Below are 18,631 nucleotides of genomic sequence, written 5' to 3'. Positions count from 1 at the left end.
ATAAATGTCCTATTAAATGTTATTAATACTGAATTGAAAGATTTCTTACTTTTTTATTATTGATCCGAAGGGGTCATTTTACCTTTAGCTGCCTTGAATCTCCAGGCATTCTGCTTGAATCTCCAGGCATTCAAAGGCTGAAATCTCAAGTACAGCTAATGGGAAACAAAATCTATTGAAATGAATGATACCTTTTTATGTGTGGATAGGATGAGAATGAAAAAAGAAAAAGAAAGAAAGAGGGAAAAGTTCTATAGCACCAAATTTTAATGATATCTATTTGGTTGAACAGACTTGGATCTTGGCACATATGTTGAGGGAGATTAATCTAGACTTCATTATTTAATTTTGTGCTTGAGAGTAATTGAAGAGCCATATTTCAGTTGGCTTCTCTTAAAAACAGTTCAAATTATGAGATGCAGTCAGAGAAGCTTCCAGATTTTGAAAATATTGTTTTAAAGATATTTATTAAAATTTCCAATTTTTATACAAACAAAAAGGAAAAAAGTTTAAAAACACATATAGTTCACAATACTTAGTTTTCAATGACATATTTCCCTGACCTTCTCATACCTCCCCTTCTTGTAGTCCAATTCAAATTTATTTATTCAGCAAATCCTTATCTCAAAGCATTACAGCTAAAAAACCCCTTAATTTCTATCCGACATCATTCAACATTCATTAATTTTACAATATTTCTGTAAATAGTCCTTGAATTTCTTCCAATCTTCTTCCGCCGACTCTTCTCCCTGGTCACGGATTCTGCCAGTCATTTCTGCCAATCCCATGCAGTCAATCATCTTCATCTGCCATTCTTCCAGAGTGGGTAAATCTTGCATCTTCCAGTACTTTGCAATAAGTATTCTTGCTGCTGTTGTAGCATACATAAAGAAAGTTCTATCCTTTTTTGACACCAACTGGCCGACCATACCCAAGAGAAAGGCCTCTGGTTTCTTCAAGAAGGTATATTTAAATACCTTTTTCAATTCGTTATACATCATTTCCCAGAAAGCCTTAATCTTAGGGCACGTCCACCAAAGGTGAAAAAATCCAAATTGTAAGCCTCCATTATCTGATAATAATGAAGCCAGTCTTGCACTTTGTTTTTTAATTTCTCAAAACTCTGCAGTTTCAGTCTATCTCCTTCTTGTTCCAAAATTTCCCAATACTTCGGCCATCTGGCCTCCATATTGAGCTTTTTCTGAGCTTTCGCTTCCACTGGTGACAACCACCTTAGGGTTTTATTTTCCAATAAATCTTTATATCTAATCCAAACATTAAACAATGCTTTCCTAACAATATGGTTTTTAAATGCTTTATGTGCTTTAACCTTGTCATACCACAAATATGCATGCCACCCAAAAACATTGTTGAAACCTTCTAAATCCAAAATGTCTGTGTTCTCAAGAAGCAGCCAGTCTTTCAACCAGCAGAACGCTGCTGATTCATAGTAAAGTTTGAAGTCTGGCAGGGCAAATCCACCCCTTTCCTTTGCATCAGTTAATATCTTAAATTTTATTCTGGGCTTCTTGCCCTGCCAGACAAATTTAGAAATGTCTTTCTGCCACTTCTTGAAACAGTCCATCTTGTCCACAATTTGCAATGTTTGAAACAAAAACAACATTCTAGGCAATACATTCATCTTTATAGCTGCAATTCGACCCAACAAGGAAAGCTTCAAATTTGACCAAATTTCTAAATCTTTTTTCACTTCCATCCAACATTTTTCATAGTTGTCTTTAAACAAATTCCCATTTTTAGCTGTCATGTTAATCCCCAGGTATTTCACTTTCTTAACCACAGTTAAACCTGTTTCCAGATTTTGAAAATATTGAATTGGTGTTTGCTTAATTACTAGGCCTTGAATAATTGGTTTAAGTGCTGATTTTTGCAGGCAATAGAGGACTGATTTTCCATGGGTATGTACAATATTTTCAGTGTCACATGATAGGCATGACTAATTTATAGGAGGAGTCTTAAAGGTTTTTTCATAATTAGCATTAATCTTGGAATGTAGTCTTCAGGAATAGTTCATCTCCCTGGAGTACCTACCGTGACTTTCCCACACCATCAAGTAAATCCAACCCTGTTTTATCTGTTCTGAAGTCCCTTGTTTCCTTTGAGTGCAGTATCATGAGTGCCATGTGTCCATTAGACAATAATCTAATAGATATAAATAGGTTGGCTGAATGCAGAACAGTACACGGAGAATTGAAGTCAATTCATCTGTTCCAGAACTAATGGACATTGCTTTGCCATAATCGAAGAAGAAGAAAATGGCGAAATTACACTTGCTTCAGGCTGCATGAAGTATGAAGGCTCAGACTTCCAGTGCAAGGTATTCCAACTGTCTTCTATTGCATGTGAACCCAGGCAGCTCCCCACACTTAATTCCAATATTTGCTGTTCATGCAAGTAATTTGCTCCAAAAGCCTAAAATTGGGAGATTATTTCTTTGCCAATTTTATCATTTCTAACATTAATAGTTTGTCTTAAAACCCTTACAGCAAAGCTGTAAAGCTCAATATTATTGTCCCCATAATGTGCACGGGAGACTGATTCAGAGTGGCATACCAAAATGCCAGACATAAGAAGGTCCTGACAGGATTGTATGAACCTGAATTGTTTGTAGAAGCACAAAAAATAGGTGGGGCACTAAGTGGGGAACACTCTGCTGTGTGTGTGTGTGTGTGTGTGTGTGTGTGTGTTTGAATGGGCAGGACAGAAAATGGGTGGAGGGGATAAGAATAGAATGCAATATCCTGGGAAAAGGCATGGCTTTCTGGAAACCTAAGTACTCCATGGTAGAACATTTTGCTGCAGATCCCACTCGTCAGTTTTCTTCTGATCTAATCTACTTAGCAAAAATCTACATAACTTTAATCTTTCCCTTTGTTATAACTTATGTAGCTATAGAGGGTGGTTCAGAGAATACTTGTGACAAAATATGCATCATTTCTTTTTCTCTATAGGACTCTCCAAAAGCACAACCCCGACGGACAATTGAATGCTGTCGGACAGATTTCTGCAATCGAGATTTGCAGCCCACATTACCTCCTCCCATAAGTCCAGGTATGGTGCTTTCTAGTATTTCCAGAGTATGGTTTGAAGGTATGTGAGACCACCACCTGCTGAAGATGATCAGGCTGGATCTGGTTAGTGCCTGGATGAGTGTCCACCTGGGAAATACATGCATGTCACACAACCTTGGGCTCTGCAGCAGAAAAAAATGTGGGCCATAAATGGAAGAAAATGAATAAATATTCCACAGGCAGGATCCTTAGGGATGTGAACCAGGTTTTTAAATGGGCACTAGCATTTCCACTATTCCCCTTGACTGCAGCAGCTAAACCCAAAGCAGCATACAGCATCAAAAAGTTGGTTTATTTCAGCATAAACATGATGGGATATAAAAAAGTCTGGGGAAATAGAACTATCTTTGCTTGGCACCAAAAAGATGTTGGGATAGATACTGGGTGAATTCCAAAGACAGGGTGTCACAGCCAATAAATCCCTCTCCCCAACTACCAGCTGCATAGCCTCAGGCAGACAGAAGACTGGTTATGAGGGAATGCTACCCTTGGGGTGAATTCTCCCTCCCACTCCTGATGTAGATCTTAAAGGGGGTGGCAGAAAGGAACCCTTTGGAGCCCCATAGCATAAATGCCAGAGTCAAACATTAGTCACACTGCACCACCTTCTAGAATCAGCCCTCTGTCATTTTATGTACTATATTTATTACAACTAAATATACAAGTCATTTCATATGAGGATCTCAGTACAGACCAAGTTGCCCTTTCTTCCTTTGGATGAGATAGAACCAAATTAGCTGTGTTTGCTGTTCTGCCCATGCTAATACTTTGCATTGACTATCATATTTGCTCATCACCCCAACCAAGATTGAGGAGCTTGGAGACCTTAAAGTGATTATAGCATCTTGACAGGCAAACAGTGACATGTTGCCAGTCAAGAGATCACTACCCTCTCAAGGGGCTCCAGAGGATCATTAAAAATTTAGGATGCTGCTTGCTGTTTGGAAAGCATTTTTATGGATCTGCGTGAGGACCTGCCCCCAAGATATGAGCATTGTTTGGGCTCATTTGTGAATGAGGAAGTCCCTGGTTCAAATTTCAGCTCTGTCATGAACTCACTAGGTGGCCTTAGGCAAGCAACTCACTCTTGGTATCTTCCCTCCCATCTGCAACATGGAAATTAATAGTACTAACTTGACTTACAAGTTTGCTGTAAGGATTTCAGATAATGCATGGGAAGTGCTTTGACCACTTGAAAGTGCTAATGTTAATTATCGTGATCATTATCATCACAGTCATCAGCGTTGCTGCCTTCAGCAGTCTCCCCACCACTTTCCTGATTTTTTCACCAGTTTCAACTTTGCTTTAATTCACACCCCCGAAAAGCGTGTATTTATTTCCTGGTGCAGTAATAAGAAAGTAGTAAGCATAACCTGTACCTTAACTCCCCCCCCCCCCCGCTTCTCTAACTTGTTTTTCAATAGTTATTGTGTTTCATCAGAGGAAGCTAAACCAAGCTGGATTGTCAGAGGAGTGGTAGTGGAAAATGTCCTGTAAATCACGCACCGAAGTCTTACTGCATTTGATTAAAAAGAATGAGTGAATTCTTAAAATAAAAATAATACAGGAGCCCTATCCTTGGGGATCCCGCATGCCTACTGGTTAAAAGGAGGCCTTCCACACAATTGCTGTATATGTAGTTATGTAAGAGTTGCAACGGGCAGTGTGGGGATGGATAGCTTTCCAATATTCCCTAAGTTTGTCTCATATTTCCCAGAGATAAATTTACCTTTCATTTTAATTATATTAATATTTTGTTCCTTTATGTAGGTGGCATCTTTGATGGCAGCATACGTTGGATGGCTGCATTTATTTCTATGGCAGTCTGTATAATAGTTATGATCATCTTATTTAGCTGTTTCTGCTACAGGTAAAAATCTTGTTGGGTGATATCCTATTTTTCATGCATAGTGTATTGCAGATTTGTTGCTAACTAGTTAGATCACTAAGAATGTCTGGAGGTATTCTAGAATTAAACACGGTTTGATTTGCATCACTGTGAAAATAGTCATGTATGGAAACCAATCTGACGTGAAACTTGGCACAGACAGCTCACTATTGTGTACACTCTACATATACCAGAATATAGGAGTGTGTTTCAAGCATATGGCCTTGTCCCCACCCTGCATCGAGCGCCCTCTAGGTATTTTTGGACTACAGCTCCCATCAGCCCTTGCTAACGTAGTTAATGATTCAAAACATCTGGCTGTCAGCAAGATGGGGAAGACTGATTTAGAGTACTGCATGTGATCTGGGGTATACCCTTTTCTATGGCAGTCAGAGTCTATTTATGGTTGTGTTTGCATACATACCATATCACATACATACATACATACATACATACATACCAGGGGGTTGGACTAGATGGTCCTTGGTGTCTCTTCCAACTCTACAGTTCTATGATTCTTTGATTCTATGATCTGATGTTCCATATGCAAGGAGGAAGAATGGGGAAAGCAGAAGAGACTCAGTATTGTGCTCCATCCTGTGCATGCACCAGAGGACTCTGTGAACTGATCCTTAGACTACAATCCTATACACGCTTAATTGAGATAAAGCCCAATTGGGACCTACTTTTTAGTAGACATATAGACGATTGCACTATTGACCTAATACAGAGTAAAGATAGCAATCTGAGCAGTATGTGACATTGGAATTTTTAAACCCTATAATTAGGCAACTCAGCATGATACTATTTTTGTATCATATTTAGTGTCTTACCTCTGAAACTTGCCATTTGTAACTCACCTTGGTTTTGTTTTTTAAAGCAAAGTTGCAATCTGGCTCAGTCACTTGCTGCATCAGCACTGGAGAGCTTAGAATGGATTATAGCAGCAGCTATGCAACCCACCCACCCACCAGTCATGAAACGTTGCCTCAGTGCCAGCATTGCAGAAAGGCTACAGTGGCACCACAGCTTATTCATTGTCACACATATTCAGGATTAGGGTGCCACCGTCCTAATTTAGCTATGAATTGTTCAGTTTTATCTGAGTTTAACTCTGTACACAGTAAAATCAGAAGGGGACCTTGAACTTGTGCTCTTCTTCCCACTCTGCTTAGCATGCAGAGAACTAAACTGGGAGATCCAACGATTTGATATGTGGGTTTAATATCCAGAGCCAATAATAATAAAAAAGGAGACCACAAATTCAAATGACATTGGCCCCTCAGTTCAGGTATTCATTTCTGTGTGCAGTTTGCATTTGTCAGGCAAAATTGAAAAGCAAGAAATGAAACTATATAGACAACATTTGCTCACTGATGCAAAAATTGATTTTAAAAAAACCATCAGTGCGCAATATTTTGGGAATTATGACACTGTATGCATAGTTACTGAAAATAACACCATGTTATATCAAGATGTATTTTTCCCCCCAGGCATTATTGCAAGTGGGTAGCAAAGAGAGGATGTTATAATCGTGACCTGGAACAGGGTGAAGCCTTTATTCCGTCTGGCGAGTCACTTAAGGATCTTATTGACCAATCGCAGAGCTCTGGCAGTGGTTCAGGACTTCCTCTGTTGGTAAGCCTGTGGTTTACCTGTGCTTCTTCAGCTGAGAGTTCTTTATTTTACAGCAGTCATGTAGTTGACAACTTGCCGGGAGTTTTTTGAAGCTGAGCGAGGAGGCTGGCAAGGTGGGATAGATTGCCCAGTCTTTCTTCTCTGGGCCTACTGAATTTCTATGCTGTCTTCAGAGGACGGTACTTCCCCTCCTCCATGCTTGCCTGGCACTACTAGTCTCCTAGCATGCTAGTTTTTTTTAAAAAAACAACAACACACAACTTATTGGGAAGGCAGTTTTATTTGAGGGGTGTGTGTGGAAATTTAAATACACAATTTGTTTGTTTAGAAAGAAATCTGAAGAACCTATAAGGGAGAGGTGGACCCTGTCCCCAGATCTTTCAGTCCCCTAGGCTGAAGCCACATTAGGTGGAAGATGGACTCCCTGGGTGGGAGAAAGGAGCCTGCACTATCTCCGCAGTCCCTGCTGGGCAAGTCTTCAGCTAGTCTGTCCTGCTTTCTGCTTAATCCCACAGTGTAGTAGAGACAAATGGGGAAGGTTTCTGGGAAACTGATTCACCAGTCAAAATACATCGTCAAACCATTTGGGATACGCAGAGAAAGTATTCAAGAGAGACAGGTTTATAAAGTTAAATACCGTATTTTTCGCCCCATAGGACGCACCGGCCCATAGGACGCACCAAGTTTTTTGGGGGGGAAATAAAGAAAAAAAATTTTATTCCCCCCCAGGCGCTTGTGGGGCTGGCAGCGGGGAGAAGCGCTCTTCTCCCCGCCGCCCACCTGCAGACCAGATGTGGGGACAGCGGGAAGACGCGCTGCGCCTCCCAGCTGTCCCCGGAGCTTGCGGGGCTGGTGGCGGGGAGAAGCGCTCTTCTCCCCGCCGCCCGCCTGCAGACCAGGTCCGGGGACAGCGGGAAGACGCGCTGCGCCTCCCCGCTGTCCCCGGAGCTTGTGGGGCTGGCGGTGGGGAGAAGCACGCGTCTCCCTGCCGTCAGCCTCCAAACCACAGCGGGATGGTGGCGTTCCGCCTCCCCGCTGTCCCCTGACCTTGTGGGCCTGGCGCTGCGGCTCTCCTGAAGCCTGGAGAGCGAGAGGGGTCGGTGCGTACCGACCCCTCTTGCTCTCCAGGCTTCAGCGAAAGCCTGCATTCGCCCCATAGGACGCACACACATTTCCCCTTCATTTTTGGAGGGGAAAAAGTGCGTCCTATAGGGCGAAAAATACGGTAATAGTTTCTGCTAGTTTTTCCTGTACATTTGGAAAATTCGGGTAGGTCCTAAACTACAAGCATGTGCAAAACATCATGGGAGGTCAACGCCTCCTTTCAGGTTTCAGGAAGGAGCAGCTGACATCTTTATACAGAAAAGGACTTTATTTTTTTCCCCGGTTTGGGGAAAAGGGGAGCAGAGGTGGAAATAGCTTGTCCAGTCAGCTCCCAGAGGGCAGAGATTTCAGCCCCTGATTATGGGGAATCGGTGAAAGAAGTTTGTCACAGTCAGATGGGTAGTCTTGGGGACTGCCTCAGCAATGGTCCTTAAATAAGTAGGGCAAAGTACCGTACTCAGGGTGTGGGTAGCACATATGACACTGACTAGAACAATTATAGATGGAAACGAGGTGAGTGTGAATGTCTCCTGTCCCTCACTCATCCTAAGCTAGGTTCCTGGAGCCAAGTTATTAGAATACAGGTTCTGGTCAAGTGGGTAAACCAGTTCTTTATGGGGTAAAAAAAAAAAACCCAAACAAAAAACCTCACACAGTTTGTTCTTAGGTTAAAAGATAAACATTAGATTGTTGAAGACGTGTTTATGTCAGAACTGGGTTTTTCTGCACACCGAGTCTTGCCACAGTTCCAGTGAAATTCATTTCATGTTGTGTTGACCCAAGACCAAATATTTCAAATATGTGGATTGGTTCCATAAGCAACAATAAGAAAGAATTCATTTCTTCATCTGGTTATGATTTAGCTTGTTAAATTAGTGGCAGATTTTTGTTTAACTTAACAGCTCCTTTTTAATGAATTGTTTGAGTATCCACTATTTTCTGTGAAAAAGCAATGTCAGAATAAGAGCTTCTAAGCACTTGGTCAGCATCCATAGAATCACTCAGTGATTTCAGATTTCTTCTTCAGGTCCAGCGGACAATAGCCAAACAAATTCAGATGGTGCGGCAAGTTGGAAAAGGGCGATATGGTGAAGTCTGGATGGGTAAATGGCGGGGTGAAAAAGTGGCAGTGAAAGTGTTTTTCACCACTGAAGAAGCCAGCTGGTTTCGAGAAACTGAGATTTACCAGACAGTTCTCATGCGCCATGAAAATATACTCGGTAAGTATTGAAAACTGTTTTTGGATCAAGATGTAGTGTCATTCTGAGAAGAAAGACAAAACCTGCTAAAATCTATTAATGTAGTTCATCTGCAAAGTAGAAATCCTGTTAATTGAAAGGGATGACAATGGGTGTTTTCAGGGTTGTTTTTTATGATTCTAAAGGCCAGTCACTTCCAGGGCAAAACTCCATCTATCCTCAGCAGAAGTACTGCTAGGTTAGGAGTCTGAGATTTGTAGTATGTGTAATTTATTTATTTTTCACACGTATACCCTACTTTCCTGACTAAGCTGGAGCCCTAGTAATTGAAAACATAAAGCAACAGAACAAATGCTAAAAGCATTATCAAACAATAAAAACAAATCAACAGCAGATTATGAAATTGCCTCTTCAAAGTCAGACTGTAATAAAAACAAAACCTGGCAGATTGATATGTTTAATTCTCTTCCTAAAAGACCACGTCTTTTAGACTTGTGATTTGTTGCCAGGGAGTTAGATGTTTAAATGGGTTGGAATGGTGGAAAAAGCCCCACTCCATGTCACAGAAACGTCTACTCAATATCCATCCCTGGCACAGTGTTAATTTCACTATTTGTGGGAACTTTCAGCACTAACTATGTTTCTAACTTCCACAGGTTTTATAGCAGCAGATATTAAAGGCACAGGCTCCTGGACCCAACTCTACTTGATTACTGATTATCATGAAAATGGGTCATTGTATGACTTCCTGAAGTGTACCACTCTGGACAACAGATCTCTGCTCAAACTGGCTTACTCTGCTGCTTGTGGCCTGTGCCATTTGCACACAGAGATATATGGAACGCAAGGCAAGCCTGCTATTGCACACAGAGACCTGAAAAGTAAAAATATCTTGATAAAGAGAAATGGGACTTGCTGTATTGCTGATTTGGGCCTAGCTGTCAAATTCAACAGGTAGGTAATCCAATCCTATCCTTTGTAAACTCATGGAGGTATCTGTGCACAAATCTGAAAAGTGTGATGGATTCATTTGGCTGGTTCACAGCTGCAGAATCTTTGTGCATAACAGGAATGTTCCCGAAAGAATAAATATTTTCTTTGCAAAAGTGGACTTGGGAAAGAATAATTGAGACAAGGTATAGCCACAAAATGTTCTTGGACTAGAGATCTCGGAATGTCACGCACACAAAAATAAATTACCCTGCTTTCAAAGAAGAGGGAGACAAATGTTGTTACTGTTCAGCGTTCTATTCTTCCGTGGCAGTTTCAGACACTTCACTCCCTTTAATGCTCAGTTTGAAACAAATTGAACTGACAGCTATAAATTGCATCCAATATGCATTCATCTACAAATAGTTTACTTCATAAAAATTCTCCATGTAGGCTGTTTAAAAGACTCCTTACTCCTGTGATCTTCACATTAGCAGGCAGGTTGGTTATGCTAGTCTTTATTTAGCAGATTTATAACCCACTACTTAAGATATTTTCTGAACAAGACAGCTTGCAAAGTAAACATCCAAAGATAACCAATAAAATATAATGCAGTAAATGATTTAAAACATCTTCCTAGTAATACTATCTTCCTAGTAATACTATTCAGAGCCATCACAAAAATAACAAATAACCCAGCGTACCAAAAAAAGACCATACCACCATTTCTATGGCTCATCTTACAATTAGCCACTGAAGACCATGGCAAAGAGGTGGGTCTTAAAGGCCCATTTGAAAGTATTGAAGGATGGGATTTGCTGCTATCATGTAGTACAGTGGTACCTCTGGTTGCGAACGGGATCCGTTCCAGAGCTCTGGTCAGATCCCGAGGAATTCGCAATCGGAGGTGCCGCTTCTGCGCATGTGCGCGGCGTGGTTTAGCACTTATGTGCATGCACGCGCAGCGAAACCCGGAAAAATACTTCCGGGTTTGCCATGTATGTATCCCGAAGGATACGTAAGTGGAGGTGAACGTAAGTAGAGGTACCACTGTATTGAGTTCCGCAACTGCGGGGCCACCACCAAAAAGCATCTATTCTGTGTGTCAGTCATCTATCTGGTAGCCATTGGCAGCCAGGAAGTGAGTGCATGGAATTCCACCCAGGTTTGGGGCTGTTGAAGCAGCAACACAGCACTCTTCTCACCAGCCCAGTCAGCTTCTATGCTGCCTGCAGAGTACGTGGCATCCCTTCCTCTGTGGACACTAGGGAAGCCAAACTGGCTGGCAAAGGGGAAGCAAAGCACCCCGCTAGCCAAATCAGCTTTTCTGCAACTGCCACCTGCTTCCTTTGCTAGGAGTGCCTGTGGGCCTCATGGGCCAGTCGTTTGCGGTGGGCAGTGCTTCTAGCCGGCACCTTTTTTTTTATTATTAGTCTGCTTATTGCTCATAAAACCAACATTTTTGCAAGCTGATATTTTCTAGGGGCTTAGTACCAAGGCTGTGTTACACTGTTAAAAAAAAACACTAGTTTAACAACTGAAGGAAAAAGCTTCATTATTGTAGCTACTACTTCTTGTTGCATTCTAGTTTTACATTATTTCAACCATACAACATTTTATGTTAATTTCAGTGATACAAATGAAGTTGATGTCCCTTTGAATACCAGAGTGGGAACAAAGCGTTACATGGCTCCAGAAGTCCTAGATGAAAGTCTGAATAAAAATCATTTCCAGCCATACATTATGGCTGACATCTACAGTTTTGGCTTGATCATTTGGGAAATGGCTCGGCGTTGTGTCACAGGAGGTAAAGCCTACATCTAGTCTTCAAATATGATAATGCGTATGTCCTAAGTCAGGAGTGGGGAACCTTTTTTTTGCTTCATGGGCCAAATCTGTATCAGGATCTGCATCATGGGCCAAATTTAATAGGTGTCAAAATCCCTTACACTTAAATCGCAGGGACTTAAGAGGGGAAGCAAGAGAAGATTCACCAAGCCTTTTCCAGGTCTCTTTGTGCTTCCCTTTTAAGTCTCTGAGATCGGAGGGAGACTTGTAAAGGGCTGTAAGAAATCCCTGTGCCTCCTTTTGAGTGAATAGCAGCTCTGGAGCTGTCTTAAAGCCTCTAACCCCAACTCTTCCTTTTCTCCATGAATCCCCTAGCACTCCCCCCCCCAGGCAATCCCCTGACTGCTAAGTGTATGTGCTGCACACACAATCTCTCTTGCCAGCAACATGGCCTCCAGAAATTGAAATCGGTGACTCTGATTATTTATAAAGTTAGTGTCGCTCTGTGCATTAAGTGCTGCTACTCCCATCGTTCCCTTTTTCTACCAACCCAACTTGCGTGGGGCTTGGAGTGTAGCATGGGTAATGGGGAAGGCAATATGGTTTTGTGACAAAGCAACCCGTCTCTCTGTTTTGCCCATTCTGTCAAGTGTAGCATCTGTTGAGATCAGCATGAATGTTTCTCCTTTCTTTGCTGTTCCCTATTCCCTTGAATGTGTAGGTGTCTCAGCCTCTGTGTATGCCCCCCACCCGAACTGCTTGCAAGTAGGGTGGAATATTTCCTTTTGAAATGCAAAAATAAGAGCCTCTCTAAAGTCTTGTAATGGCCTAAAATCAGAAGCAGGTTTGGTATATTAGTCTTGTCTGCAGCACATGGGATAATTTTGAATTGCATACTTAAATTTATATCATTTATTTGCAGGTATTGTTGAAGAGTACCAACTACCCTATTATGATATGGTGCCGAATGATCCTTCGTATGAGGACATGAGAGAGGTCATATGTGTTAAGCACCTGCGCCCTATAGTATCTAATAGATGGAATAGTGATGAGGTAAGCATGCTGAAAGAAGGAGAATCTAGTTGACAATTCTTTTTGCCCCACTTACGGAAATAAATTTTAGATTTGAAGGGAAACATTAACTTAGAAGTTTTCATTGTTTGCTGATTGGAATTCTTTCCTCTCCCCCACTCCCCATCTTCACACCTTTACCAGTAAAACCTTTTACTATTATTTATCATGATGCATGAACACTACCAATATTTTATTCTTCTCATATTAGAAAAGGTTTACTTATCTGCTGTGCACATTAACAATAATTAACTCCAAACAGCAACTGTATTTCACTTGTATTTGATATTAGGCAGACATCTTCACTATATTGTTTTTGGTGCCTGCAGAAAACTTTTTTGTTTCGGCAAACCTTCCCAGAAATGTAAATTTGACATGTTTTTAAAAACATAACCATATTTGATTATGTATCTTTTTTAAATTGATGGTTTTAGTTATCTTTTGCATTTTTAAAGTCATTGTTTTTAACATTTGACTTTATTTCTATTGCAGTTCGCTTGTTGGTTCATTTTTGTAAACCGCTTAAAAGCTTTGATTTAATTATAAAAGCCTATAAGTGGTTTAGAAAAACGAGCCAACAGTTGTTAGTATAGCAGTGTACAAATCCTGTTAAATACATAATTGTTCATCCAAGAATTCCTTTTTCTATTTTCAGTGTTTAAGAGCAATATTGAAATTAATGTGTGAATGCTGGGCCCACAATCCTGCCTCTAGACTTACAGCTTTGAGGATTAAGAAGACACTTGGCAAGATGGTAGAATCTCAAGATGTTAAGATTTGACCAAGAAATGCCATTGGACTGCTATGCCTCTTCACTCAAGCAAGTATAGGGTCTGGTGGGATGGGGCTGGGTCTGATTTTCAGCCCCCTTCCTCACCACTTTTACAGGCTGCTAATATTAAATCTTTCAGTACTTTGTAGAAAATGGTATCCACGTACACTATATGGTATACATGTGGATAGCCTCATTTTACTTTTTCTGTTTTTGTTTGGAGCTGCGTTGAGATTTTCTTCAGACTTTCAAACTCCCCTAAAACTCATTGAGTTCTGAATTTCATATTCAGATGATAGTGCTTTCTGTGAAAGCCGTAAGTTAAATGAATTAAACAGTGGAGGGGGGGAATAAGCTTTTTGCCTACCTGTTGATACCTTATCAAGTCTTGGTGGATTAGCTTGCAGTCTGGGGTACTAAATAATTTGAAAATTCCTTATGCCTTTTACGGTTTTGTGTGGGCGTGCCAGGATTTTTCTGATGCCATTTGGAGTACCTAAGAAGCCATTTAATTTCATGCAAAACTACTATTTTCTTTTGCAATGCCTTGGCTCAGCATATGGAACCTATTTGGATTTCAAAGAAAATCAATTTCTGCCTTCCTCTGTGCTGCATGGAAAAATTATATACGTTTCATGACCAAAAACCAAAACGGCTACTATAAACCTATGCAGTAAGTCACCGTCAAGTGTGATGTGAAGAAGAGACCCGAATACAATTCATACTCCCAGTGCTATGAATTCCCCAAAGACTGAGCACACAACATGGAACAGTTAAACGTCTCCGATAATTTAAGTGCCTGTAATCTTGTACTGTAAACTGTATCTTAGCTAGCTTTAAAAAAGGGAAGTTATTTATATAGTGTTCAGTGTACTTTTACTTGCTACATACCTGCTCTTTTGTATATGTGTAAACATAACATACTCACATCTGAAAATAATGAAACTTAATAATCATATTCAAGGTGAATGTGACTTGCAGAAATGTTGGATAGTCTGTCAAAGTATGTGCATGGATATTACAAAGATATAAAAATTTCCCTTTTAGAGGCATTCATTAAGACCCTTAATGCAATATTAGAGTGAATTCAAATAAATGTGAGGATGTGTTAAATTTTTGTTCTATAGGTTGCAAACAGTAAATGGTCAGGCAAAGGATTGCAGTATTTTTTTTTAATTTATAGATGTACAAATCTTATTTAACATTTCCTTAAATCATTGCTTTTTCAGTGATGCCTTTAAAGTATTAGTATCAGCTGAACAGTTCACGGGATACATAAGCTATGAATTAATTTATTTTGAATGCAGCAAGTCACAGACAATATTGTGCCACAGATCTTGAGCAAAGGTGTGTCATTTCTTTTCCGTCCAGTACCAGGAAAGCAATCGGGCTGACGTTCTAAAATGTCTTTTTGTTTTGTTTTGCACAGGTAGCTGGTAAATATTTGCCATAAATCAAATTATTACACTAGACTACTGCTTTCAGGGAACGCTTTCCACCGTTAACTGACGTGTTTAAGAACTTCTGCATGGATTGCTGTTTGTCAGAGAGTATTTTGAAGATTCAAGAATTGTTTGTAGGTACACTCAGTCCACTTGCTGGGCCTGTTTGGCCTCAATATTACATTCTCGTAAGCCGAGTATATACTCTAGGACACTTTCAGCTGTCCACTATGGCTCTGAATAGCAGAGGAAGATCAGTAGTGGTAGACAAGTGGTCTCGGGAAGCCTGTCTGCTTTTACTGATCATCTTGAGGCACCTCTAACGTAATCCTTGAGGAACCCCAGGATTCCTGGGAGTGCAGATTGAAAACTGATGTAGGCTATATTAAAATACAATGTTAACAAATATATGTTTACGAGTTTTGTCAGAATAGTTGGTGAGGTGTATATTTTCCATCATCCAGAATGGAATATTTGTTTTCTTGTTTTAAGTGCCATGTAAGTTGGGTAGCTTTTTTAGTGGTGCATTATATGCTGACAATTAATTTTAATATTGACTTGAGAATCTAAAATAAAGCAAATGGCAATACTATCTCAGAGCCACTGGGTTACATACAAATTAAGTTATTTGCACTTAAGCCACATTTTCTCCCAATGAGAACTAACCTAGTAATGACTAACTTTTCACATTGAATTCAGTGGAACCTAAGTTTAACTAACATGGTTTGGATTTAGTCCATTATTCCTAGAGTCTATGGGCTATTTCATGTCCCTGATACTTTCTTAGGAGACATTTTAGCTAGAGCAAAGGGAATAGCCCATTATTTCTGAACACACTGCATTTTGTAGTAGAAGCAACAGATGTCTGGCATTTCACTTTCTAATTGGAAGTGCCACATTCCTTCCAGCTATGCAATTAGTAGAAATGAAATTTGCCCCAAAAAGACTTGAGATTGTTAAACAAGTTTTGAAATAATTTCCTTCCAAAATTTAGTACCATTAACATAATGCTTATGAAAAGTTTTGTTCCTTTAGGTAGCTCAACTGTGACCTTTGCTAAAAAAAAATTCTTGATTTCATCACGTTGGAAGTAAGATTCAAAATCTCAAGTAAATTTTATTTTTGATCTCTTGCCCTCTCCACCCCTTGGCAATTTTACATAAGAGCAAGGGGAGAAATTGTACTCTTGTCTTCTTCATGGTACTAATCATTCTGTGTCCATGTTTCCTTGGATCCCTTCTACCAGCTGTATGAATGTCCCACCTATATTGGGGTTTGTTTTTTAAGGGCATCTTTAACACCGCTGTAGATCACTTTATTGATCTGACCAAAGCTGTGCTTGGAAGTCATTTGTTGCACTCATACTAATTAAGCAGTTGTAAAAATGTTTGACTAATTCATGATTGTAAATTAATTTTCAATTGGGAGTAGATGCAAGTAGCAATTTGCTATATGGCTGCACTTGATGTGTGGTAGAATCCTTCTTACTACTTGGTGGCCAAACAGCCTCACATATGAGCTTCTGCAGTGTGGTTTTATCTCCAGGCTACCACCAAATATTCCTGGTGGCAGCTTGCAGACACATGACATATATCTGATTCACCTGGTGAGGCAATACAACATGAAGGATGTGGCCACTCACAGAGGCATTTTCAAGTGGCCATGACATCACAGCCAAAGAGTGAGAAGTGACCTTAAATGTGGCAAAATTGAATTATACCATTGTCAAGAGAATTGGTATGTTTTTCAACATTATTGCCTTACCTTATCATAACGCCAACAGACTCATTTCAGAATTTTTCATGCTAATGTTATCTTTTATTAGACTACGTTTAGTATGTGTGTGTGTCAGTTCTTTAAAAACACATGCTTGCTTATGTCTTCCATTGTGTACTATACACACTAGTTCATCAACAGCGCATTTGTGCCTTGGAAGTATGCTTTTGAAATAATTTCCCACTTGCAAATGAATGTGTACCTTGAAGCTTTGAGAGTATCATGATAGTTAGATTAATGAAAAGTATAATGGTTTGATTGCTCCTTTGTTCCTTATGAAGCATACTTTTCAACTCTCCCTTTTTTTTTAAGGTAGCTGTGCCACCCTTGGGAATTTGAAAGCAGCAGGGGCAGCTCCATTTAAGCCTGTAAGGAAGGTTGGTTAGTGTTAAGAAATTAACCCAAATGCTGAATGTATTTTGCAGTAAGGAATACTAGAGGAACGAGAATGAATGGAAATCTCCCCTTGGAATTCCGTTTGCTTGTTTTCTAAAATATTCCTGAAAGCCAATATTGTAATTAAATTGGGTGGCGTTTTCAGCTCTGCAAAATATTTTTCTCCCATTAACCATTGTCATCTGAGAGAACTTACTAATTATCTAATAACAATCAGCCAAGACTATTGGTATATATTTTGAGTATCACACTTCTTTTTAAAAATAGCAAAAAGCCATCATTTCACTAAGTTCTAACTAGTGCCATAAAAAACCCAAACCTATTTGCTTCTCATGCCATAAAAATGCCTACCTCCATAAATACATTTCTTGAGCGGCTGCTGTCACCTTTTGCTTGATGTAACACCTTCATATTCCAAGAATCAGCTTCTTTATGAACCCATAACGCCTGTTTGTGTCACTAACAGCATCGGTTTCCCATGTCTATTTTGATAAATGCTTTTCCCTGATACTCTGCTCAGCTCTAAACATTATTTGTCATTGGCCTCATGACACTACTGTCATTGCATCTGTACCTTTCCAATGCATGGGAAACAGACTTTTCCGTTTCCCCCATTTGTGAGCGCTACAACTTCTCTGTTTAAATAGAGTAAGCTGACACACTGCAAATTTGTAGGTTGCCTTCTCTGCAGTAATGCTGTCTGACGTCAAGGTGTGATCTGAAATACTAGAACAAAATTTATTATTTTCACGCAGCATACTAATTTAAATACTGAGTCTTCTGCCCAGTTTCAATGTGAGAGGACTCAAATTTGGCTGGTCTTTTAGAAAAGTAATTATGTACCTTTTGCCTCGTCTTGTGATGGTAGCTATTGTTGGCCTAGTCATTCATGTCTCCAAAACCAATTTTGGTGGATTGCAGAAGTTTGTAGAAAAAGACGGGACAGGTCACCAGACAAATAAAAGGGAGATTGTTGTGTAAACAGGAGTGTTCTTTCACAACTCCCACTCATTCTAAACTGGTGTTAAAATTTCTGGTGGATTGTGCCCAAAATGAAAGACTTATTTCTTGTATCAAATGTGGAATTAACGATACTTCAAATGATCATCTCATTGAACAATTGCCTTGTTGTATAGTACCCCTGAATGCAATATAGATGCCCACATACTGTATTCATGTTTTGTGCTCTGACTTACCCATGCCCAATATAAAAATGTACTATATTGTATACAGAAAGAATAATGTAGCTAACCTATAGAAGATGTAAATAAAAAGGAGAGGGTGAAAGAAGCAGTATGATTATACTCATTTTGTTATATATATACCACAAGTTTAGAATGTTTTTTAATTGTAACAGGCTAAGTGTCTTTTTGTACAGCATCTGATTTAAAAGGTGCCTTAAGTTTACCATGAATTGCTTTGTTCTGTACACAAATTTATGTCAATGTATCATTTTTAAGTAAATAACCTTATTTTAGTAAACACTAGTAATATATTTGTTTGTTAACCGTTGCATATTGGTGATCAAACATCCA

General features: G+C 39.7%; 1 protein-coding gene across 2 annotated transcripts in view; it reads left to right on the top strand.

Annotated features, from left to right (window-relative positions):
- BMPR1A (bone morphogenetic protein receptor type 1A) overlaps positions 1-15,543 on the top strand; it is a 58,497-nt gene extending 42,954 nt beyond the window's left edge. For both annotated transcript variants that reach the window (XM_053388272.1, XM_053388271.1), the window contains 9 exons: positions 2,236-2,338; positions 2,973-3,072; positions 4,863-4,962; positions 6,474-6,618; positions 8,750-8,942; positions 9,578-9,875; positions 11,483-11,658; positions 12,562-12,692; positions 13,366-15,543. In XM_053388272.1, coding sequence (XP_053244247.1) covers positions 2,236-2,338; positions 2,973-3,072; positions 4,863-4,962; positions 6,474-6,618; positions 8,750-8,942; positions 9,578-9,875; positions 11,483-11,658; positions 12,562-12,692; positions 13,366-13,491 — 1,372 coding nt within the window. In that variant the 3' untranslated portion in view covers positions 13,492-15,543. The remainder of the gene's footprint in view (positions 1-2,235; positions 2,339-2,972; positions 3,073-4,862; positions 4,963-6,473; positions 6,619-8,749; positions 8,943-9,577; positions 9,876-11,482; positions 11,659-12,561; positions 12,693-13,365) is intronic.
- Positions 15,544-18,631: the final 3,088 nt, after the last annotated feature.

The sequence above is a fragment of the Podarcis raffonei genome, chromosome 5, assembly GCF_027172205.1.
Source record: "Podarcis raffonei isolate rPodRaf1 chromosome 5, rPodRaf1.pri, whole genome shotgun sequence".
In the NCBI taxonomy this organism is placed as follows: Eukaryota; Metazoa; Chordata; class Lepidosauria; order Squamata; family Lacertidae; genus Podarcis; species Podarcis raffonei.
Note: the sequence above shows the minus strand (reverse complement) of the source record. Positions and strands in the feature narration are given on the sequence as shown.